This window comes from Heteronotia binoei, chromosome 13 (assembly GCF_032191835.1).
Source record: "Heteronotia binoei isolate CCM8104 ecotype False Entrance Well chromosome 13, APGP_CSIRO_Hbin_v1, whole genome shotgun sequence".
Taxonomy (NCBI): Eukaryota; Metazoa; Chordata; class Lepidosauria; order Squamata; family Gekkonidae; genus Heteronotia; species Heteronotia binoei.
Window position 1 is genome coordinate 69734169 of NC_083235.1, and position 24943 is coordinate 69759111.

At 44.1% G+C, this 24943-nt stretch overlaps 1 protein-coding gene across 11 annotated transcripts in view; it reads right to left on the minus strand.

The window, feature by feature from the left end:
- The window catches only part of EXOC7 (exocyst complex component 7), a 62545-nt gene that overhangs the window by 33286 nt on the left and 4316 nt on the right, over positions 1 to 24943 (minus strand). For 8 of the 11 annotated variants that reach the window (XM_060252020.1, XM_060252019.1, XM_060252018.1 and 5 more), the window contains exons 4-6: positions 22286 to 22391; positions 19797 to 20019; positions 6784 to 6951 (exon numbers count right to left, since the gene is read on the minus strand). In XM_060252020.1, the coding sequence (XP_060108003.1) occupies positions 6784 to 6951; positions 19797 to 20019; positions 22286 to 22391 (497 nt within the window). Of the gene's footprint in view, positions 1 to 5437; positions 5450 to 6783; positions 6952 to 7340; positions 7491 to 11628; positions 11689 to 19796; positions 20020 to 22285; positions 22392 to 24943 lie in introns of all 11 variants that reach the window. The other 3 variants (XM_060252016.1, XM_060252011.1, XM_060252010.1) reach the window with 2 other exon arrangements.

A 24943-nucleotide genomic window follows, 5' to 3' on the forward strand; every position in this document is an offset into this window, starting at 1 on the left:
TTGAGATCTGGGCACAAGCCTGGGACATGATCTCCTGGGCTTATGGTGACCCCATAGGGTTTTCAAGGCAAGAGATGTTCAGAGGTGGCTTGCCATTGCTTACTAAACCCCTCCTTCAAAGGCTACATTCCCCTTGAGATCTGGGCACAAGCCTGGGACATGATCTCCTGGGCTTATGGTGACCCCATAGGGTTTTCAAGGCAAGAGATGTTCAGAGGTGGCTTGCCGTTGCCAACTTCTGCATAGCAACGCTGGACTTCCTTGGTGGTCTCCCATCCAAATACTAACCAAGGCTGATGTACTTAGCCTCTGAGATCTGACAAGTTCAGGTTACCCTGAGCTGTCCAAGTCAGGAGGACTACAAATGATTAGGTATCCCATAATATGGAAAGTTTGTCTCCTGTTAGTCACAGTATATTCGTAACTCCTTGAGGAAAGCTTCCAATGTTATCTGAGGGTGATGGTTTTCAGGATTTTCATTGTTTCTTTTTAAATGAAGCAACAGCACAGGGACCTTGTAGAATGCCAAGCATAGCAAAGCACAGAGAAGGAAATGGCCTCGTGCTGTGTGACACACTGCCACCCGCTGAATGCCGGAAGCCCCTACACAATCCCCTGCATGTTTAGCGCAAACTGCACAAGTGTACTCATTTTGTTCCATTACTATAAGGACTAGAAATTTATCTTAAGCAAAAGGAATTGTGTTCCCCACACTTCACAGCAGATTTGAGACTCTATGTCAGGGGTCCTCAAACTACGGCCCGCGGGCCAGATGCAGCCCGCTGAGGACGTTTATGCGGCCCGCCGGGTTATGGCAAAATCAGACCGGAAGTGACGTTCGACCTAAACTCGCGTTAGCAACGCACACTTCCAGCACTGGGCTGAGGCGGCGGAGACAGAGTGTGAGGTGATACTGAGGTGAGGTGAGTTCCCAGGCCGGGGTGTGTGGTGTGGGGAAGGGAGAGAGATGCAGAAGACGGAGAACTGACAGCCCGCGGCCTTGTACAGTAACGGCAGCCACCACAACAGTCCGGCCCTCCAACAGTCTGAGGGACAGTGAACTGGCCCCCTATTTAAAAAGTTTGAGGACCCCTGCTCTATGTTGAAGAACTGCTGTCAGCAACAGCGTCTAGTCAATCATTCATGCCCATATAGGGGAGGGACATCTAACTTACAAAACCGTTTGTTGTTTCTGAGCATTCTCACTGTGGGAAAGGTGGGATTTCAACAAAAGATTTTACAGAACAGGATTAGCACCTCTGAGAGTCACAGACAATAGCAACTAATAGCGATAGAGCTAATTGCATAACCCGTCTCTGTTTCACTGTCTTTTCCTAACAAAAGAATTAAAAGGAGGATGACAGAGGTCAAGTTGCACCCTCCCCCACCTATTCAGGGACTCTGTTCTTCCGTATAAATGAAAATCAACCACAGATTCCCCCCCCCCAAGCCCTCCCCCTCTGAAACAGGATACTGCAACTATGAGACACTGAAAAAAGCACAAAAGAGAGTTAAAACATCATCTACGAAACAAAGCTCAGTTTTACACGAAACAATTAGTGAACATGCACCAAAGCAAAATAAAAGAGTCAAGAGCACATGTATGCACACTCAGATGGACACCCCAGAGGGCAGGCATTGGTTTGTATATGAGGCATACAATCACGGAACTGAACATTTGGGAGAGACAGGAGGAGTTTTATGACTTTCCCAATGGAAAAAGACAAAACAAATGAACAAACTGGAAAAAAAAAAACCCACATCACTTAAAAAAAAAAACAGCTTGCATTTTGTGGTTCCAACATCATCGGCACTTTGCTGTTTCAAAAGGCCACAGTACAGTATACATCATTTAGACTAGTTCAGTTCAGTTTATTGAGATACAAGATCAGCTCAAACATATTAATAAAAACTATCAAAACTGCCGCGTACAACATTGCGGAGCAATTACACTTCATGTAGTCTACCAGAATAATGGTAGATCAGGGACTCCTCGCTGCAATATATGATTGTCTTATTCTTTGTAGTAAGCATCTCTGGTACCCTGTACTGAAGTGAAGAATATCTGGCCCCAAACTTTTCAAACCCGGAGAAGGCAAACACAGCTCCTGATGTACACTGTAGGTAGTAAATCAGCAGAGCGACTATTTGGGGAAACAGCTGAGGCAGCAAATTTCTCCAAATGGGTTTGGTCAGTGCAACAATATGGCCACATTATTCATCCTAGCCAACGACAACAAGAATGACGGCAGAGCCAGAATCTTTCTACAGCCAGACACCTCTGGAATTTTTTAAAGGAATAGGTAAGAATGTTAACAGTTGGCTTTCAGTGCCTAATCAGACAAAGTTTATTGTCTAAACTATTACAAAATAATTTAAAAATACTTGGCGGGGGGGGGGGGGGTCATATGGTTTGTCAAAAACATTGGTGATCCCTAAGTAGAGTACTTAATACAGTAAGCACTGAACCTCCTTTACAAGGGTCAACTCCAATTAAAATCTAAATTGCTAGGAAGTATAAGACCAATAATTACATTTGCAAAGTATCGCAGAGAACTACAATAACTGCTTTATATTCCCTATGCGTATCTTTGTTAGAATGAAGCAGTACCAAAGCCAAGAAACAGCTCAGAGGTAGTCCTGTTATGATGGGCTGTGTTTCCTAAAGGAACACTAGCAGATAACAGTTTGACTACACTATAGCTTTAAAAAAAACCCTCCCTTGCAAAATTCTGAAACCTCTTTTTAAGAATTTTGAAACCTGCAATTAACACAGGCCATTTTATGATATCAGGAAGCAGGGCTGGTTTTTGTAGAAAAAGCCCAGCAGGAACTCGTTTGCATATTAGGCCACACCCCGACATCACCACTGTTTTGCACAGCGCTTTTTTTTTTTAGAAAAAGCCCAGCGGAAACTCATTTGCATGTTAGGCCACACCCCCTGATGTCAAGAACAGCCAGAACTGCGTTCCTGTGTATTCCTGCTCAAAAAAAAAAAAAAAAAACCTTGTCAGGAAGAATTAGTAATACTTTGTTGAACTAGGATGTCAAATTTCTTTGTTGACCTTTGTCATAGTAAACATCATTCAGAAAGCTAGCATGTTCTGGGGAAAGGTGCCATTACTGAAAATGGCCTTCTTTTAGTTGGTAACATCAAAATGAGTCTAGCGACTGTATACGTGGCAGGCCTTGGTCTGAAATATTCCCAAGACAAGATCTGCAGCGTTAGTCCTCCGTGCTCTCTGCAGATAAGGGAACTGCATGGCTCAACATCCGCCTGAAATTTGCATAAGAACAATTAGCCATGTTTACTTTCAGAGGCACCAAGTGCTGCTGGGTATTAATCCAGTGACACTGAAGAGCAAAGCACTTAGCATCCTAATTAGGCCTTGATAGATTCTGTTGGAAACTGAAATGCCTTTTTTGTTCTCGGTTTATTTCCCCCATTAGGTACTTCTGAACCAAGGGAGGCGGCATGGCAGTTACTAATGAAGGCATCGCATCCAAGGTGATCTAACGGGGAAAGCAAGAATGGGATACTGATGCAGCTGGTCTCAAAGCAGTTACTCTTCGCAGGCCCTCAAGAAGAACAATATATCCACCCAGTGATGAATTGCGGCAAGTTATGACTCCACCAACAAAGGGACGGACAAGAAGAAATTTAGACTATTTGCAGCATGGACTGGGCAAGAAGGGATAAATAGGCAGACACCAAATTCTATGGGTATGCCCTCTTAACAAGAAGTTGGGGTTAACAAAGAATTCTGTTTATTCTGAGACAGTCAAGGCAACGCATGGATGTCACTTAGATGCCACTTTACTTCGGCTTCTCTTGCATTTCTCTTGACCTACTGCCTTATAAGAAGTCACTTTTTAGGGACGTCTTTCCAGAATGCATTGTTAAGAGAATTCTATTTATGTAATGGCTTCAAAGCCTATTCCTAAAAAACCACCAGCAGGATTGTGTCTTCTTTTAGAACCTGTCTGTCAACTCGGCTCCTGAAATGAAGAAAAACCTAAACTTCTGGATTGTTCTGCCCCTAGTCTGGCATCTTGCTCATCCATTCCAAAACCCCTAGAAGCCAGTAGGCATTTCAGTTTGCAATACTTGTGCACTAGAAACTTCCCTAAATGCGGATAATGCTTCAATGATCCACAAATGTTGCTGAAAGGGCCTCTAAGCAGGTGCTGCGGCTAAAAGCAAGTTGCACAGGTATGCAGCACCAGAGCATATGGATACATAGACAAGAAAAACAGTAAGCTCTTCCCACCTTCGGCTATGTTCTGCTAATGACCACTTACATAGGATAACTTTGCAGCATTGCCCCAAGGAAGAAGGTGGATGCCGTGACCATTTTACTCACTCGGTGCACAGGATTAAAATAGCAGCATAGTGCAGAAATACCCTTTCCCTTAGAACCACAGCACACAACCCACAAGCTTAAAGTTGGCCAAGAGGAAGGGAATTTAAAGCAAATTTGTCAAGCGATGACACAGAAATAATGAAGAGTTGTTTCCCTGCTCATCATTCAAGACAGATAAAAAAAAGATAAAATAAGGGATGATTAACTCCAACAAAAGAAACCAAGAGCGACAATTTTGTTGGAGCTGTTAGAATTTAGTCTCTAGAGCTGCCCTTGAAAGCTGAATAACGTCTAGGAAATAAACTGAGAGTCCCTGCTGGCCACAGAATTATGAAGACATAATTATCTGCCGTTATTTCTTCAAAATGGCTCTGCTTCATTGCAGATCTATTTCAAACGCACAGTATTGGCTCAGAACGATCATCTTACAGGTTTCTGTGCAACACACCAGGTCCGATAACCAGTAGATTTTATCACATCCAGGATGCAGGCAAGCAATTATTTCATTCAGTTTTGCATTGTAAGTGCTATGGAAAAGCACTTACCAAATATTACGAAGTTCTTTAAAGATGTGTATCAAGTAACTTATTTGGTCCACAGGACTGCCCTTGCCAATCCGCATCCCTCTACTGATCCTTTGGCTTCAAAAACGGGGATTGAGTAGAATGCATTCACTCTCTTTCATACTTTAGTCAAAACAACATTTTGGGCCTCAGGGTTGGGGAGGCAATTATGCCATTATCAGAAAAGTAAATCTTCATATTTAAGTGTGTTTCTATCCCAGAGAAGGCTAAAATTCTCACAATGTAACCAAGGCACCCACAAACTTGGTTTTAATTTAAACATATTGCTTCATATCTCCTGTGCTCTCAAGACTGTCAGCTTTCAGGAAGAACTCCAGGACACAGGGACAATATTGAGTGCGTCCCATACCAAGAAAGGTCACCATGGGCAGATATCCCCTCGGAATATGCCAAGCTAGCAGCAGTAATAGGCCTGCAATGGTATCTTTGCATACAGAGGTATAGTAAGGTCTGTCAAGCTGCAGAAGGAACACATAGTGCACACTTTACCTGGGATGAGGACTGCCATTCATAGGATTATAAAAAAAAACAACAACAAACAAAAACACCATTACAATATGCCGTATGCTGCTCCATAATAACATCTCTGATTTCTCTACAAATCTATTTACTCTGTACACGTGAAGGACATTTACAGTTCTCAGTTTCATACCATATATCAACTCAATTTCCCCCCACAAATTCTAGTACTGTTTGCTGACCAACAAGAATACAAGAATCTACCAGTATAGAACAGCTGATCTAACTACTGTTCTCTGGCAAACATTAACTCTTTTGGTAATATTCATAGCTAAATTCACTGCATCTGAAGATCAGCAACATGTCACAAATAATGAAACAGGTAGTTTACAGACCGCTGGTTTTTATGTTTTATGTTTTATTAACTTACTGTTTTAAACTGCTGCTAATTGATGTTTTAAAGCCAAACCTATGTTAGATTTTATATGCTGTAAGCCACCCTGAGCCACTTCGGTGGGAAGGGCGGGATACAAATCGAAAGAAAGAAAGAAAGAAAGAAAGAAAGAAAGAAAGAAAGAAAGAAAGAAAGAAAGAAAGAAAGAAAGAAAGAAAGAAAGAAAGAAAGAAAGAAAGAAAGAAAGAAAGAAAGAAAGAAAGAAAGAAAGAAAGAAAGAAAGAAAGAAAGAAAGAGTATACACCTACAGAGAGAATCTTTTGAACGTCATAAGAAGTGATAAACCCTAGGAGTCCTAGAGATGTCAGCTCTCGCTCCGTTGAGCATTTATGGTGACTCTAGTTCAGCAAGGGGAAGTGTTTAAGTTAGCTATGTCACTACATCACCGTCAGATGGCAGTGTGAAGTTCTACAAGAAAATGCTCAACCTTTCAATGCATTCAGGTGGCACTTTTCACCACCACCAAGCACACCTATCCTTAAGCAATGTTGTACAGACATTTTACACACACACGCACATTGCGTAATGCTTCAATTTCTTTAACTAAAGCTACTTGTGACAGAACACAAAAATGGAAGTTGCAGTTCACGGCTATAGCTTTGCCATAGGAATTAACAGAGGACAGCAAGAGCCCACTTACATCCAAATAGCCCAATAACTTTTTGCCACTTCTGAGAATTCAGAATGCCAAATTAAAAAAATATATATATTTCTGCCTAGACTCACAAAGCAAAAACTTAAGGTGCTCAAAACAGGATAAAAATAGTACACATGTAGAATTTAAGGGATATCTGGAAATCCGTAGAAAGACCTAACTTAGAACTAAATAGCACAAGACACTGCCGTTCCCATAACAGAAATTACCAAACCTAGTTCTTCCATCATAGTAACGAAAGACTGATATCTACAATTCTGGACCAACCTGGTCGCTTGATGGGTTTCTTAGTCGGTGTATCTTTCCTCTTGTTCTGAATGGCAGGGGAATATGGGACCCCTGAGGAAGAGCTGTTCTTCCGGAAGTGTTCCTTTAGTCCTTTGATAGAACGATCCAACTGACTGGAACGGATCTGGTAGTAAACATTCATAAAGTCTAGGAAGAAAAGATACACACAATGCAGTGTATTCTGCATTAGTTTTGGGTTCATTCTGAATTGCCTTTGACATGAAGAAACATAATGCGACAGAAAAAGCGGTAATCATTATAATACAACGCATGGTAGAAACATCTCAAGTTTTATCCAAGTGAGCAAATTAGTAATCTTACATATAAAAGAAAGGTGAAGCAAAAAAAAAAAAAAAATTACAATAGCAATAATCGCCTGAGAACAAGAGATTTTAAAAGATGTGTTATGAAGTGCATCTGCCATTTCTACTGACTTGAAAAGAAAACTTACAGAATCATTTTCAGGGAACATGAAATTACAATTTCATACTATGTCATACTCTGATTCTTTCTAAATGCGATTCTCCTGCACTTACTACTATTGTGTCCTAATTCTTTGAGTGACTGCTCTACAGTGCTCTCCCTAGAGGCTATGCTGGTGTAGGACACGGCTCTGTGCTCTCTCTTTAGGCTTCCTCTCTGGGCTCCTGCAGGCAGCTGCTTCTCCTCACACAGACAGTTAAAACCTGCACCACAACAAAAAACTAGTCAAACCAAATAACACGACAGAGTGCCCGTAGGACATAGTTCAGACTGCACAAGACGCTTTGTAAAAAAACAAACGAAAATTTAGAATACAGGAGATAAAATCTACTGAACTCACTATCCCCTGCATTTGAGAAGTGCTGGACTATATACGGTTGCCAGCCTCCAGGCGGGGCCTGGAGATCTCCCACTTTTACAACTGATCTTCAGCTGGCGGAGATCAGCTCCCCTGGAGAAAATGGCTGCTTTGAAGGGTGGACTCTTTGGCATTGTACCCTGCTGAGACACCTCCCCAAACACCTCCCTTTCCAGATCCACCCCCAAAAGGTCCCAGGTATTTTCCAACATTGACCTGACATCCTTATGGAATAATCACATGCGCCAATCACTGCTCCACAACTGTAATGCTTTAACAGTAGCAGTCTTAATTTTGAAGCAGCAGAAATACCTAACTACCCAATGGTACCTTAGAAGCTAACTAGTTTTTCTGAATTTCTATACACGTTTTGACTGCTGCTGCTAAGCTGATCGAGCAGGCTGCTGCTAACAGAAATCTCAGGTCAAATAAGCCAAGCGAATGACTCATCGTCTACAGGATAAATGGTAACATATGATGAAGCATCCAACCATGTCTGTACTTGGGCAGGGGGACTTATGGCAGGCTTATTAGGTGGCAAGGCAGGCGAGTTTGGATGGCGAGAGTTGGTTTTTTGAGCAGGAACGTACAGGAACGCAGTCCCCGCTGGGTTGGCATCGGGGTGTGTGGCCTAATATGCAAATGAGCTCCTGCTGGGCTTTTTCTACAAAAAAAAAAAAGCCCCGGTCCTATTCATCTGACAAAGCAGGATCAGAGCACGATGCACTTCTCAGTCTCTGACTCCGGTTTCATTGCACAAAATGCCTATCTTCACGATTCCTTTCTTTCCCCCTCTCTTCACAATTGATTCATGTGATTATACCCTGACATATAAAATGAAAGATCAAATCAAAATTCCACATCGTGATGAGTAATACCCCACAACTCCCCTTGCTATGTCAAATGACACAATTGGATACTTCTGCAGTGCAGTGGGGGAAAAGTGGAACATGATATCAGAAGAAGAAGAAGAAGAAGAATTGCAGATTTATATCCCGCCCTTCTCCCTGAATCAGAGACTCAGAGCGGCTTACAATCTCCTATGTCTTCTCCCCTCACAACAGACACCCTGTGAGGTGGGTGGGGCTGGAGAGGGCTCTCACAGCAGCTGCCCTTTCAAGGACAACCTCTGCCAGAGCTATGGCTGACCCAAGGCCATTCCAGCAGGTGCAAGTGGAGGAGTGGGGAATCAAACCCAGTTCTCCCCCCACAACAGACACCCTGTGAGGTGGGTGGGGCTGGAGTGGGCTCTCACAGCAGCTGCCCTTTCAAGGACAACCTCTGCCAGAGCTTATGGCTGACCCAAGGCCATGCCAGCAGGTGCAAGTGGAGGAGTGGGGAATCAAACCCAGTTCTCCCCCTACAACAGACACCCTGTGAGGTGGGTGGGGCTGGAGAGGGCTCTCACAGCAGCTGCCCTTTCAAGGACACAGCTTCAGAGCGGCCTACAATCTCCTTTCTCTTCCTCCCCCACAACAGACACCCTGTGAGGTGGGTGGGGCTGGAAAGGGCTCTCACAGCAGCTGCCCTTTCAAGGACAACCTCTGCCAGAGCTATGGCTGACCCAAGGCCATTCCAGCAGGTGCAAGTGGAGGAGTGGGGAATCAAACCCAGTTCTCCCCCCACAACCGACACCCTGTGAGGTGGGTGGGGCTGGAGAGGGCTCTCACAGCAGCTGCCCTTTCAAGGACAACCTCTGCCAGAGCTATGGCTGACCCAAGGCCATTCCAGCAGGTGCAAGTGGAGGAGTGGGGAATCAAACCCGGTTCTCCCCCTACAACAGACACCCTGTGAGGTGGGTGGGGCTGGAGAGGGCTCTCCCAGCAGCTGCCCTTTCAAGGACAACCTCTGCCAGGGCTATGGCTGACCCAAGGCCATTTTAGCAGGTGCAAGTGGAGGAGTGGGGAATCAAACCCGGTTCTCCCAGATAAGAGTCCGCACACTTAACCACTACACCAATCATGCACCCGAACTTTCCCATATTTCTTCAATTTTCAAGGCTCTGAATCCACCAACAAATCATCAACAGCAAACCTCCCCCAATTTATTTCATTTACACTCCACCACTCCCTCCAGCAGGAACCCAAAGTAGCATACATCATTCTCCTTTCCCACCAACTCTCAACCGTCCAAACTCACCTGCCTTGCCACCTAATAAGCCTGGCGCAAGTCCCCCTGCCCAAGTACAGACAATGTTTGATGCGTCATCATAGGTTACCATTTATTCTGTAGATGTGAGTCCTTCTTGTGAACATTCCATCGTTTTAAAAAAAATTGGTTTGGACACCTGATTCCGAGTAAACGTTTTTAATCCAAGTCCTTCTAAAATGTCTTTTGCTGTGCAAATCGGCAGACGCACAAGTGGGATAAACCATAAACATGAGATGGGCATTTTTTAACTGCATATACATACTTGTGTATGCTGTAAAAAGTGCGCTCACTTTACAAAATATACCATCTGTGTAGTGTTCATATATGAACATATGAAGCTGCCTTATACTGAACCAGACCCTTGGTCCATCAAAGTCAGTATTGTCTTCTCGGACTGGCAGTGGCTCTCCAGGGTCTCAAGCTGAGGTTTTTCACACCTATTTGCCTGGACCCGTTTTTGGGAGATGCCAGGGATTGAACCTGGGTCCTTCTGCTTCCCAAGCAGATGCTCTACCACTGAGCCACCATCCCTCCCCTGACCAGCAGTGGCTCTCCAGGGTCTCAAGCTGAGGTTTTTCACACCTATTTGCCTGGACCCTTTTCTGGAGATGCCAGGGATTGAACCTGGGACCTTCTGCTTCCCAAGCAGATGCTCTGCCACTGAGCCACCGTCCCTCCTGCATATGAAGCTGCCTTATACTGAACCAGACCCTTGGTCCATCAAAGTCAGTACTGTCTACTCAGACTGGCAGCGGCTCTCCAGGGTCTCAAGCTGAGGTTTTTCACACCTATTTGCCTGGACCCGTTTTTGGGAGATGCCAGGGATTGAACCTGGGTCCTTCTGCTTCCCAAGCAGATGCTCTACCACTGAGCCACCATCCCTCCCCTGACCAGCAGTGGCTCTCCAGGGTCTCAAGCTGAGGTTTTTCACACCTATTTGCCTGGACCCTTTTCTGGAGATGCCAGGGATTGAACCTGGGACCTTCTGCTTCCCAAGCAGATGCTCTACCACTGAGCCACCGTCCCTCCCCACCGTTCCCTCTAAGCTGAGTTAGTGTGAGCTGGCTCACCATTTTTTAGCTTCCAGTTCACATATTTTTGTCTTAGCTGAGGAAAACTGGCCCCAGAGCAAACATAATTTATGCAGTAGCTCACAAAACTTCACAGCTTAGAGGGAGCGTTGCATCTGTGTACATGGTGTGTCAACTGTCTGTAATGGGCAAAGTAGACTTACATGTCATCAGCAAGAGATGGTGCTGGAAAGAGAACTTCTGAAAAGGACCCTTGTATCCCATGATTCCCTAAGCTACCATGGGGCTTTCCACAAGATCAGGGATTGAGAGACTTAATTCAGGCATATTATCCTGAGTAAACAAACCCCCGTACACAACCAGGGAATCCCACAGGAGGAGAGTAACTGTTCTCAGTGGCCCATTGCCTCCGTTTGCTCCGAATGCATGCATTTTGGTCTCTTGGTTTCTTGTTAACATGTCGGAGTACAGACACCCCAGTGCAGGCAACACAAGCTCAAGAGGGATATGACTTTTTTCATGTACAGCCCTGTGGTGGAGTTCTTACGAAGCAGGCACCCAATCCATTTATTCAAATGACTCAACAGCTTGTATTCCTTGCTTGAGATTCACCTGTCAATCTAAGCTGAGAACCAGCTCCTTTGTGCTGCATTTTCCCACGCTCACTTCCAGGCCTTCCCTTCCTTTCGTGCCAGTCTCCCCAGCAGCTAGGAAACTGAACTTACTTCCAGCTACCCTTCCACCCCCACCACTGTTGCCTAAAGCCTCTACACTTTGCCAACTGTCTCCTCCCTTACTCACTCCAGACTGGACTTGAAGATACCACCATCACCTGTTGCGGCTCCTTCTGTGGCTGAACTGCTGGAGACAGAGAAAGGTAAGTAGCTGAGGCCAGAACAGAATACAAGGCACGCTGGGTTCACTGGAAACCACCAAAAGACATTGTCTGCTAGAAGAACTGTTCCTTTGTGGTTCACATATTTATTCCAAGGTCACAAAGGAGATGAGGAAAGAGCTGACTTGCTCTGAATTCACTTCAACGTTTGACTAGGTCATACAAGGCAAGCCATATTGAAGAGATTTCAGATAATGTGTTAATTCTTTACAGTTATTGCAAGCTCCAGGAACTAGATTTTTAAAAAAATACCATTTTATATTTAATAATTACTTAAGGCCAAAACTTCATGTTACATGGAAATGCACATAACTGAGCCTTAAAACTGTCTTTTAAAAAGAAAGGCAAATTGGGAGAGACAGAGAAGAGAAATAGCAGGCAAGGAAAGGGTTAAGTACTACCTCTTCTGCCTCACCGCCCCCCCCCCCCCCCCCCCCCCGTTTCAGGGCTGTAAATTATCTTCTTCAGAAGCTCTTTCCTTCCTACTGTTTAAGTGGCAGTGTGGCTCTGTCACACATATTTGCAGGCAATGTACAGTTGCACCTTCAGAGACTGAAATGCTTTACAATCTCACTAAACCCCACAACTCCCCTGCCAAATGCTTCACCCATCAGAACAGAAACAGTCTGAGAAATTGGTGCCCCTACCCTTAGGCCCTATTCTACAACTGAAGAGGTCAGAGCACCTTACGCATTGGCCTAAAGTAGTTATTATTTTTTATTTATTGAAAACATTTCCATGCTGCCTTCCCGCCCAATTCAGGGTCCCCAAGCCATTAAAGCATTTAAAATACAAATATATAAAATATTTAAAACAAACTTAAAATGTTAACACAAATTCCTAAAAAACGCACAAACAGGAGGAGGGCTAATAACGACGAGTGAGCGAATGCCAAACAAACCCAAACATCTTCACCAACCGGTAGAAGACAATGATAGAGGAAGACAGGCAAATCTCCTGGGGAGGGAGTTCCAAAGTTTCTGTGCCACCACCAAGAAGGCCCTCTCAGGTTACCTCCCATCTTGCCTCATATGGCATGGACACCTGAACTAGGGCCTCTGAAGATGTCCAGAGCGGACAGGCAAGATCATATAGGAGCAGGCCCTGAGGTATTTCAATCCATCAAACGCAGACTACTAGATATCCAGTTGCAACGTCTAACCGAGGCAGCTCGGAAAACTTGCTCCCCAAGCTATCTGGGTTTATCTCAGACTCCTGGGTTTTTAGCTCCCTATTTCCTCTTTTTAACTGATCCTCACCAAAGAAGGGCACTCATGCTGGCTAGATTTAATGCATTACCATCAGCCATCCTCTCCGGAAGATACCACAGAATCCCCCGCGATCTTAGACGATGCCCTTGTAGCCAAGGAGTCATCGAAACGGTCCCTCATGTTCTTCTGGACTGCCCTTTCTATAGCAGTCCACGAGCAAGATACCTAGATGCTCTGCTCTTTGACCATCAAGGCCTCTCTGTCAATGCCAAGGTTCGCTTTTTACTCCACGGGAAACACAATTTTGTTATTACTCACGTTGCTTGCTTTTTACAGGTTGCGATCCAAATCACAGAGGCTTTGGAACCAACACAGAGGCACAGAGGCTTTGGAACCAACTCCCTGAGGAGGTGCGGGCCCTGCGGAACCTTGACCAGTTCCGCAGGGCCTGCAAGACCTCCCTTTTTAGACTTGCACATTCGGACTGCTAGAGAGGACCGTAAATCAAGGATCCGCCAAATGCGGTTTAAAGATCTATACCGCACTGCTGGTACTAGCAGAACTAGCGTCAATTAAGTTTAAGTTTAATGTCTTATAATGTTAAGTTTAATGTCTTATAATGTTTTATATTGTTAAATTTAACTGTTTTGATTATTATTGTATGTTTTTATGAAATGTTGTCAGCCGCCCTGAGCCTGCCGAGGTGGGGAGGGCGGGATAAAAATAAAATATTATTATTATTATTATTACTCAAGCATAGCCCACAGCTATTTTATGTCATTTAACTTTTGCTGGGTTTTTTTTTAAGGTTTTATTATATCCCACAGTATTATTGTTGGTTTTTAAAGTATACTGTACCCTTATATCAATGCCAATAAAGGTCTATGGCATCTATCTATAGGAGCAGGAAGCTCTCCATATCTGCTGCTCCCAAGCTTTCAAGTCAATACCAGCCCTTTGAACTCAGCCCAGAAGCAATTTGTGAGACAGTCCATTCAGCATTCTGGCTGCAGCTTTTTGTACCAACTGTAGCTTCAGGAGAGTCTTCAAGGGCAGCCCCACGTATGGCACGTTGTAGTAATCCAATACAGATGTTACCAGGGCATGCACCACAGCGGCAAGATCTTTCCTGTCCAAGAACAGCTGCGGTTGGCTCACCAACCACAGCAATTGAAAGGCGTCTCTAGCCAACACTTTAACTTGTTTATCCAACGGAAGCCCCCAGGTCTAGCTGCTTCAGAAGCTACAAATCTGCTCCCTTGAGCAGACTGCATCCAAGACAGGAGATATCCCCATTCCTGAGTCAGACCTCTTCTCCACCAGAAGAACTTCAGTTTTTGGGGAATTAAGTTTTTAGCCTCTTCCATTTCAAAACTGCTTCCAGGCACCTATTCACACCTTCCACAACCAGTTTACTCCTGTCTACATCCATTGATTTCAATGGACTTAGACTATAGTAACTCTGCACAGGAATTCACTGTAAAAGCAAGATCTTGGGGTCGTGGTAGAAAACTCACTGAAAATGTCAAGACAGTGTGCATTTGCAATAAAAAAGGCCAACGCCATGCTGGGAATTATTAGGAAGGGAATTGAAAACAAATCAGCCAGTATCATAATGCCCCTGTATAAATCGATGGTGCAGTCTCATTTGGAGTACTGTGTGCAGTTCTGGTCGCCGCACCTCAAAAAGGATATTATAGCATTGGAGAAAGTCCAGAAAAGGGCAACTAGAATGATTAAAGGGCTGGAACACTTTTCCTATGAAGAAAGGTTGAAACGCTTGGGACTCTTTAGCTTGGAGAAACGTCGACTGCGGGGTGACATGATAGAGGTTTACAAGATAATGCATGGGATGGAGAAAGTAGAGAAAGAAGTACTTTTCTCCCTTTCTCACAATACAAGAACTCGTGGGCATTCGATGAAATTGCTGAGCAGCCAGGTTAAAACGGATAAAAGGAAGTACTTCTTCACCCAAAGGGTGATTAACATGTGGAATTCACTGCCACAGGAGGTGGTGGCGGCCACAAGCATAGCCACCTGCAAGAGGGGTTTAGATAAAAATATGGAGCAGAGGTCCATCAGTGGCTATTAGCCACAGTGTGTGTGTATGTATAAAAATTTTTGCCACTGTGTGACACAGAGTGTAGGACTGGATGGGCCATTGGCCTGATCCAACATGGCTTCTCTTATGTTCTTATGTTCAAGATATAGTACTGTGGCTAAGAGACTAACAGCGCATTCCTATGTACAGCTACTTCCATCTAAACCTACTGAAAGCAGTGTGCTTAGACTGGCTCTGCCTAAGACGGCATTTGTAAGCTCCTGGTTTCAAGCTCTCCTCTGCAACAAACTCACAAGGTTGTCATAGGCAAGCTATTCTCCCTCATCCTAGGCCACTGATCCGTAATATGAAAACACCACTAACTTCACAGGACTGTTATAAAGATTACAAAAGAAAATGTGTACAAAGCTGAAGTCTTAACGCATGACGTGTCACGTAGACTTTCACACTAGGAAGAGAGTTTTTATGTTATTTTCCATATCACCCTGCATCAGTTGGCCCTCTCACTACAGAAATAGCACCTTCCACCCAAAGGGAGATGGGCACACTCTGGGGAATAAATCATCAAGCAAAGAAAATGGGGGTGGAAGGATCATTGAAGCAATAACATACTCTCTGCACAGGAGGGCATACACTAGAATTATGAACACAGATAAAAGACAATAGGTTTAAAAAATGGGAATGATGGCTGAGGGAAGAGATAACAGCTAGTGAGTGGTTATGGCTGGGAGAGAATACCAAAGAAGTTGATCTCCAGTCACTGTAAAGAGAACATATATAAGATCCTGCATGACTGTTCTCTAACTCCATATAAATTGGCTCAAATTTACAAATACCCACAGACATTTGTAGACGTCATTCTCTAGGGCAGACCAATTCCACATCTTTTGGGAACATACTGGAATACAGAGGTTTTGGTTCTCAGTATGGAAATGAGATTACTGGCGACGAGATCCCTTTTGACCTTAAAGTTATTCTGTTATGCTAGATTTAGAGTCGGTGACTAGTCTCATAACTGCTGCTAAAAAAGTGTATTGTCAGCTGCTGGAAGTGTGTTGAGGTCCCTACAATACCTGACTGGGTTTACAGAATTTGGAAGATCACTCATTTTACTAAATTAGCATATTATACAAGTACCTTGGGTACTTGAGAATTTGTATGAGGACAAATTCTTGAAGTATTGGGCAATTTTCACTATATTTTGGGATAACAAACCTGAAGAGGGTGTATGCCTATATATATTTTGAACCACTATAGAGAGCTCAGTAAGATGGCAATGGACAAACATTGTCCTTCACTTGCTCCACAGATTCATCTTTATCTGCATTTTTAACACCCTTCTAGTAGCCTAAGATACCTTATCACACTTTATTTGGTCTAACTGGATCAAAACCACCAGATTTTGAACTCCTTTGCACTCTCCAATTATTGGTTGGATTGTTTAGCATCTGGACAATACAGCAGCTGTGCCTTTGAGAGCTGTATATCTCCCACTGTCTCTGAAAGACACAGAGCCGAAATGGGGAAGAAAAAGCAACCAAGAAGGCATTCGGATTCACATATCTGAAGTTGGTCAAATAGCTGGGCATTGATGAACTTTTTTTTGAAAGAGCTTGTAAGTGACATTTCTTCTTATTCCTCTCCAAAAAAGTTTAACACTCCAAATATAAAGGAGGAACCATTAACACATCTATCATCAGATCACCATCCATCTAATGGAGATCAATCCTCTGTACAAAGGGGATGACAGCCACTCAGCCAGTGCCCCCTCATAGCGAAGAACCACTATAGAGTTTGAAAATAATGTGTGTATTGTACAGCTATATGTCTGTTTATGGTCTGAGTGCCATAATACACGGTTTGCAAATCTTATAGATGCATGAGAAAAAAGTGCCTTTTTATCTGCTTGCAATTTTGCTGCCTCTAAAATATTAGTTACTCTGAAAGATTTGATTTGTGTTAAAACTATACAAGGAAAGCGCCCACAGAAATACAAACATCTAGTCAAACATGTATTTTTGTTTTGTTCAGCTTTGCCGGTCTATACGGCTGTTATGGGCCATGACAAGGGAAACATTCTGGTGTAACGTTCTGTGGTTTTATGGATCAGTTGTTGCAAAAAGACCACAATCGTTGATTACATAGATGACTTATATCTTCAGTGTGATTATTACTACCGCTCTACTTTATTTTTGCCTTCATGGAGATGATCATATGACATATGTATTAGTCTGTATGAAAATAATGGAAATCGTTAAAAAAAATAGATGAGATCTAAGGAAAAAATTAAGCTATCCAGATGTGTACATTCTCTTGGTATCAACACCCTCCCAAAAACTCAAGGGTTTAAAAATGTAGCTTTGCTGAAGAAATCATAAATGTTTCTAATATTACTTTGTCATCTTGTTTTAATACATGAAGGATCCCTAGCCACTTTAAAAACTAAGACTTTTGAAGATTTCTGCCAAATGTGATCCACATACCATTTAAGTAGGCACCTTTGTATGTAGCTGCAAAATAAACAAGCTGGTTGAGCCAGTTTGGTGTAGTGGTTAAGTGCGTGGACTCTTATCTGGGAGAACCAGGTTTGATTCCCCACTCCTCCACTTGCACCTGCTGGAATGGCCTTGGGTCAGCCATAGCTCTGGCAGAGGTTGTCCTTGAAAGGGCAGCTGCTGTGAGAGCCCTCTCAGCCCCACCCACCTCACAGGGTGTCTGTTGTGGGGGGAGAATATATAGGACATTGTAAGGCGCTCTGAGTCTCTGATTCAGGGAGAAGGGCGGGGTATAAATCTGCAATTCTTCTTCTTCTATCATTACATTTACTAGAACAGCTTGTGAATGGCTTCCTATATTGTTAATCCCATCAAAGGTTGCTTTTTCACTTTGTATTAATGAGGTACCAAGAGTTACACACTCAAAATTAATGCATGTTAACTACCTCAGTACCCTTTAATCACACCAGTGTTCAACACAACACTGGAGGGAAGGGTTATTGCTTGAGGGAAAGCCACATGAACGAACAGACAAACAAAAACCACTGTCAGACACTTGATGGACATTCCAAAGCTAAGGGCATGTGTAAAAACCTCATTTGCTTTACCAAGGACAAGAAAGTCAGAGGTGCTCAGACACCTCTTTATAGAAACCAACGAATAATCAGTAGCCTACTTGGGCTTGTAACAGAAGCCTACTTGGGCTTGCTCCAGAAGAACTGGAGACTCTTGTTTCCTAAATTTTTGGGGTTTTTAGATAGCAGGGAAAGGCTTTGGTCATCATTAAAGAGTATATGTATTCACTTACTTAATTTTATTTATATATATATATATATATATATATATATATATATATATATATATATATATATATATATATATATATATATGCACTCCCAGCCCTCTGTCTAAGACAAATTTTAAATGCAATTTTGGAGTCTAGTGAGATGAGCTGCTTCAAAGGAATCTCAGCAAATCATTATCTCAGACTTGTGCACATGCCTCTGGATTCTACCTTCAGCTACCATGACAAGCATTTAGCTCCTATTGGTACAAAAATTAGAACAAGTATGATTTAGCATTACTTTAACTTATTATTATTATTATTAATTGGACTGATGGATTGCCCAGTCCTTGCTACTGCAGGGCTCTGGACAATGTACAGTAAAGGTAAAAATGTCAAACATAAAAAATAAAATATCTGGTTAACATTGGTATCATAAATCTAATCTAAGAGACTCAGACGGCAAGTTCTAATTATTTCCATTCCCAAACCGCTGACCGCTTTGCGGGTAGGGAGGAAGAGGGGTAGGGTGAATACAGAGAACGGAAGAAGGTGCCAGCCAAGATGGTAACCGTCGCTGCCCTCAACCAAAAGCCTGGTGGAACATCTCTGCTTACAGGCCCTGCAGGGTCTTGACGGTGTTCAGAAGAGAACTAAACCAGGTTGAGGCCAGAACTGAAAAATCCCCGGCCCTGGTTGAGGACAGCCGGATGTCTTTTGGGCCAGGAACCGTTAGTAAGTTGTTGTCTAAGGAACGTCACGCTCTCCCAGGGACATAATGGTGGATATGGGTCTGTAGATATATCAGTTCCTGACTGCTCAGGGTCTTAAAGTCAATACCAGAACCTTGAACTTGACTCGGTACTCCACTGGGAGCCAGTGCAGCAGTATGTGTGCCATTCATGATGCTCCCAGTCAGGAGTTTCCAGGTCATTCTCAAAGGCAGGCCAGAGTAGAGCGAGTTATAGTAGTCTAGCCTGGAGGTGACCACTGCATGGATTACCATGGCTAGGTCAGAGCACAACAGCAAAGGGGCCAATTGCTGAGCCTGGCATAGATGGGAAAAAACCACCCTGGCAATAGGTGTGACTTGAGCCTCCATATTCAAGGGGGCAGCCAAGACCCAGCCTGCACCGGTCTCAATGGAGCCCCGCCAAAGGTGAGCAGTCTATGCCCCAGCTCCAAGCCCCCCCCCCTCACCCCCAGCCACAGAACCTCCATCTTAGTTAGATTCAATCTCAACCTGCTCTGTTTCAATGACCCAATCACGGCCTCCAAACCCATGGCCAAATCCAGGTGGCTGTCCAATAACAGATACAGGTTTCTGCCTACCCTGAACCACTGGAAATACATTTCTGTAATCATAAGGATCAGAAACTTAATATGAAAACTGGGTCATTCAAGAATTAAATAGACTCCGGGCCACAACAGAATTTTTTTATGGCCCACTTGTTCCCTGTGTTACCCAACCTTGTCTCGGGGCAAATGTACAGGAAGTAGCAAATTCCCTGGGACAATTTACCTTGGTTCCTTCCATAATCCACTAGCCAACCAGAAATCCGGATGATGTCCTGCAGGATGCTCTCAGGAAGATGTTCTAGGGTCACATCTTCTTGGGTTTCCATTTCTTCATCTAAACTGATGAGATCCAGGATGAGGATTGGAGGAACTGGTTTGGAGTATCGGGTCATAAGACTGCGAAATTCAGATTCTAGAGATTCTTTGCCCTTCTCAAACAGCAATTTCTGGTTGAAACAACACATTTGAAACAGATGAGCTATCTTTGCTACTGCTTTCAAGGTGTTAAAATACAACACGGGCATTGTGATTGACTGCACATTCACTTCTACCTCTTTCCCTATCGACGTATCTTTTCCCTCAAGACCACCAAATTACCTCAGCTCCTGAGGTCAATAAACCATTTAGGGATTTGGTACACATTTAAATCCTTTAAAAGGGAAAATGGCTCTACCACAAAAACTACATGTTTCCTTTTAAAAACCCTAGTTCAATAAGAGTCTTAGAAATTTGGCACAAGGCCTCAGCTTCTATTCCCTTTTTGTTGGCTGTCCAGAGGAATTGGTTGGCCACTGAGTGAGACAGGATTCTGGACTAGATGGACCATTGGTCTGGTCCAACAAGGCTCTTCTTATGTTCTTATATGGAACTGACATTACACTCTAGTAACACAGAATACCACTATTCACCGGTCTGAAGGGCTGGTGGACACCAGCAGGAGATGACTGGCCTGGGGATTCCAGTACTCCTGGGGAGGGGAAGATATGACAGTGGGAACAGGCGGAATCACAAGGAAAGGAGGCATAAGTGGCATATAGCTAAGTGACATCCTATCATTTCTATTAAAGGGACATGACATGTTGCTCCAACCTGATGGCATCCCAAGTACCACACATGAACAGAAGAACTGCCTGAGTCAAACCACTGGTCCATCAAGGTCCAGTATTGTCTACTCAGACCAGCAGCAACCATCCAGGATGTTAGGCAGAGGTATTTTAAATCACCTACTACCCAGTCCTTTAACTTGAGATGCCAGGGACTGAATTTTGGATTAGGAATGGGCATGAACTGGCTCACAGACTAAAGTTTGTCGTGAATTGTGGCTGGTTTGCTGTTCATGAACTGAAGAGCTGCCACAAACTTCCACAAATTTTAAGGCAGTTTGTGACGAGAAGAAAGCAGGGGTTTAAATGGTTCCTACCCAGTTAAACCCCTGCTTTCTGCTCTTCACAAAAAAACAACGGAATGGCAGAGAGCGGAAAGCAGGGCTCAGCTGTTTGGTTTAAATGGCTCAGGGCCATTTAAATTCTACTTTCTGCTCCCCATGAAAAGCAGTGGGGAGCAGAAAGCTGGGGTCACAAACCAATACTGGTCTGGTTTGCGAACCAACATATTGGTTCATTGTCCAGTCCCGAACCATGAACCCAACAGCAAAAAGGTGGTTTGTGCCCGTATCTACTTAGGATCTTCTGCACACCAAGTAGATGCTCAGCCACTGAGCCATGTACCCTTCCCTGTTCAAGTGGTGAAATCAGATTGTTTTCTGCCTCCCCCTGACATGTGACCCTCTGAAAAAGCACTGCAGGAAGGAAAGATACCCTGCCAGACAAAAAACCAAATGGGCCAGGGGACTGAAGTGAGGCGGAGCATCAGGCAAGGTTGCTCCCGACCCTTTCCTGTCAATGGAACAACAGAATACAACCTGGTGTCTTTTGAGTTCAGAATCAATTGAGCTGCCACGTTGTCCAGAGAAGATTGGTTTTATACCCCACCCTTCACTCGGGAGTGGCTTACAATCGCCTTCCTTTTTTCTTTCACCACAACAGACAGTCAGTAGGGGGCTGTTAGAGCTCTGGGAGAATTTTGACTGATGCAAGGTCACACCAGCAGGTGAAGAAATGGGGAATCACGGTGGGATTGGGGAGGGACGGTGGCTCAGTGGTAGAGCATCTGCTTGGGAAGCAGAAGGTCCCAGGTTCAATCCCCGGCATCTCCAAAAAAGGGTCCAGGCAAATAGGTGTGAAAAACCTCAGCTTGAGATCCTGGAGAGCCGCTGCCAGTCTGAGTAGACAATACTGACTTTGATGGACCCAGGGTCTGATTCAGTATAAGGCAGTTTCATATGTTCATATTAGGGGAGGGATGGTGGCTCAGTGGTAGAGCATCTGCTTGGGAAGCAGAAGGTCCCAGGTTCAATCCCTGGCATCTCCAACTCAAAAGGGTCCAGGCAAATAGGTGTGAAAAACCTCAGCTTGAGACCCTGGAGAGCCGCTGCCAGTCTGAGAAGACAGTACTGACTTTGATGGACCAAGGGTCTGATTCAGTATAAGGCAGCTTCATATGTTCATATAGGATTTTAAAGAGCATAAAGATTTTACGAAGCACTGATATTTGTTCCCAAATGCAATACGGCCTTCTATGAGTTTAAAGCAAGGAGAGGTGTAAGATAGACCTGGAAACCGTCACGAGTTCCCACTCGGCCACATCACGTACCACTGTGTTGAGTTCTGGGCTGTCGGGATTGTTGTCTTGGAAATATTCCACAGCTTTCTGGATTTTAGCCATGCAGCCCAAGTACTCTTCTAATCTCCCTGTAGGGCTGCAAACAAGAGCACAGTCGGGTTAACAAAGCTACATATTTTTTACTGCGACGCACCTGGAAAGCCTAACAGACCAGCATTTCCCTCAGGATTTTTTAAAATTGCTTTTTTCTGCTAATGGTTTAGGAAAGGCTGTTCTCGTTCACTGAAATTGTTTAAGAACAACTACATGAAGCCCTGACATGGGATATCCCAGGCAAGCCTGATCTCATCAGATCTCAGAAGCTGCTAAACAGGGTCGACTCTGGCAAGTACTTGGAAGGGAGACCTCCAAAAGAATACCAGCAGTCAGGAGGTGGGGGCAGGCCTTATTCAGTCACCTCTCTGAATATCCTCCAGGCCTCCAGTAGGGGTCAGTCACCAGAGGCTGCCATGACTTCCAGGTTAGCGCACACACACTCACACATGCACACACACACAAACACACGCATACATAAATACAAAGGTACCAAAAAAGAGAAAAAGAATAACATCATGAAGATGGCCAGCACACACAACAATCCATAGTCAGCAAACAAGTAACCACACATTTACTGTTATTTGTAGCAGCATGAGTATAGGTTAGTTAGCTTCATATATACTTCACCTTTACCCCTATAGAGACCCAATGTGGCTTACATTGTTCTGCTGACTTCTATTTTATATCTACAACCACCTCAGATGAGAGTATGTGACTAGCCCAAGGTCACCCAGTAAGCGTCCATAGCAGAGTGGGGTTTCAGAAGTGTCTGCTTTTCTGTTACTGAAACCTACCGTTATAGAGGGATGCTGTTTGGAGGGGGAGGGTAATGTCTTTACTTTTGCAGCTAATGCAGAATCTGTGTAACCCATGCTCAGCCAGTTATCACATTACTAAAGCAACCGGCATCTAGGCCTCAAATGGACACCTTTGTGTCACGACCTCGGACTGGATTGAGAATACACTCATGGTTATGGCACTTGGTGGGAATAAGTTTGAATGTCTTGAAGGCGGGAGGGAGAGGCGCCACAATTTACCTGTGCAAATGCTCTACATCTACCCTACTGTAAGCATTCGCCTTCATTCCTTGCAAGGCTGCTCATGCATAGACTGGCTCTGACTTTTTCAATACTAATAAACTTTATCTGTGGTTTCATCAGAGTAGTTTGTTGACTGATACCCAGCTGATCCTGACAATCTCTCAGATCATAGTGAGACACTATAACCACCACATCAGTTAACAAAGTTCTCATGGGTCATACAGTTAACAGGGCTCCTTCGACATACTGGCAGAGATGAGTGGCAAGGGTACAAATAAACGGGCTAAGAGTAAGCAGTTTGGCTACACAGTCTACAAAAACAAAGTTAAAAATACAAACTTAGGGATGTTTTGACATGGGGGGATTTCCTCTGACAATGACGGTGAGAAGCCCTCACAATATTTGAGGGCATTCAGATAATGCTGCGCTCAAGCACAACAAAGCAACGCACGACTCATCGAGCTCCCATAATCCATTTGACAGAGGAAATGGCAGGATGGCTGTGTACAGAGCATCCACCTGGGTGCTTCCCTGAAACCACAACACACAGGGTTGGTGGAGAGCGACACTCCATTCCCCTCCACCTCACTTTAGCCCTTTGACAGAGAGACAAGTACTTTTAGCCCTTTGAAGGGCTTTTTTCCTTCCCTGCCAAGTTGTGCTGTAACATTACACTCTGACTCCAACAGAAAAGGGAAAACCATGGGGAAAGAGGGAGTCTAGGTCACAGGGAGCAACCTGCTGAAATTACTACTGTGTCTACACTTTTGCACAGGTGCAAAAGAGAGAAACAGAAGGTAGGGGGCAGTGGTAGCAGCCAGCACAGAAAGAAGCTTGCTTCTTTGCTTGCTGCTGCTGCTGCCACCACGGTAGGGGAATATTTCTAGTGCCCCCGTGTAGTTGGCAACTATATAGAAACAGCCGATAGTTTGTTTGTTTTTTAAATCAGCTTTAGATTAACAAAGGTGAGAAAAAAGAAAGATGTACCTTGCAATTCCCCTGAGAAATTAAAGAAATGAAGATGGGCTGACACATCTGCTCCCAGCTGCTGTTGCTTTTTCTTCACTAATCAAAAGATGAGCCCCGATCTGGATAACCAAGGCTCGCCCGATCTTGTAGATCTCAGAAGCTAAGGAGGGTCGGTCCTAGCTAGTATTTGGATGGGCGACCTCCAGGGAAAAACAGGGTCATGACGTGGAGGCCAGCACTGGCAAGCCGCCTCCGAATGTCTCTTGCCTTGAGAACTTGACGGAGGCGCCGTAAGTCACGAGTAACTTGACACCGCTTCCCACCACCAATCAAAAGATGACGCGATACGTTCCATTCCCTTCAATTTCACTGACTCAGCTACCACTCTCAAAATGAATTAGGTCAATCAAGACGGTAAACCACGAGAGGACAGCAAGACAGGCATTGGAAGAAGAAGAAGAAGATATTGGATTTATATCCCGCCCTACGCTCCGAAGAGTCTCAGAGCGGCTCACAATCTTCTTTCCCTTCCTCCCCCACAACAGACACCCTGTGAGGTAGATGAAGATATTGGATTTATATC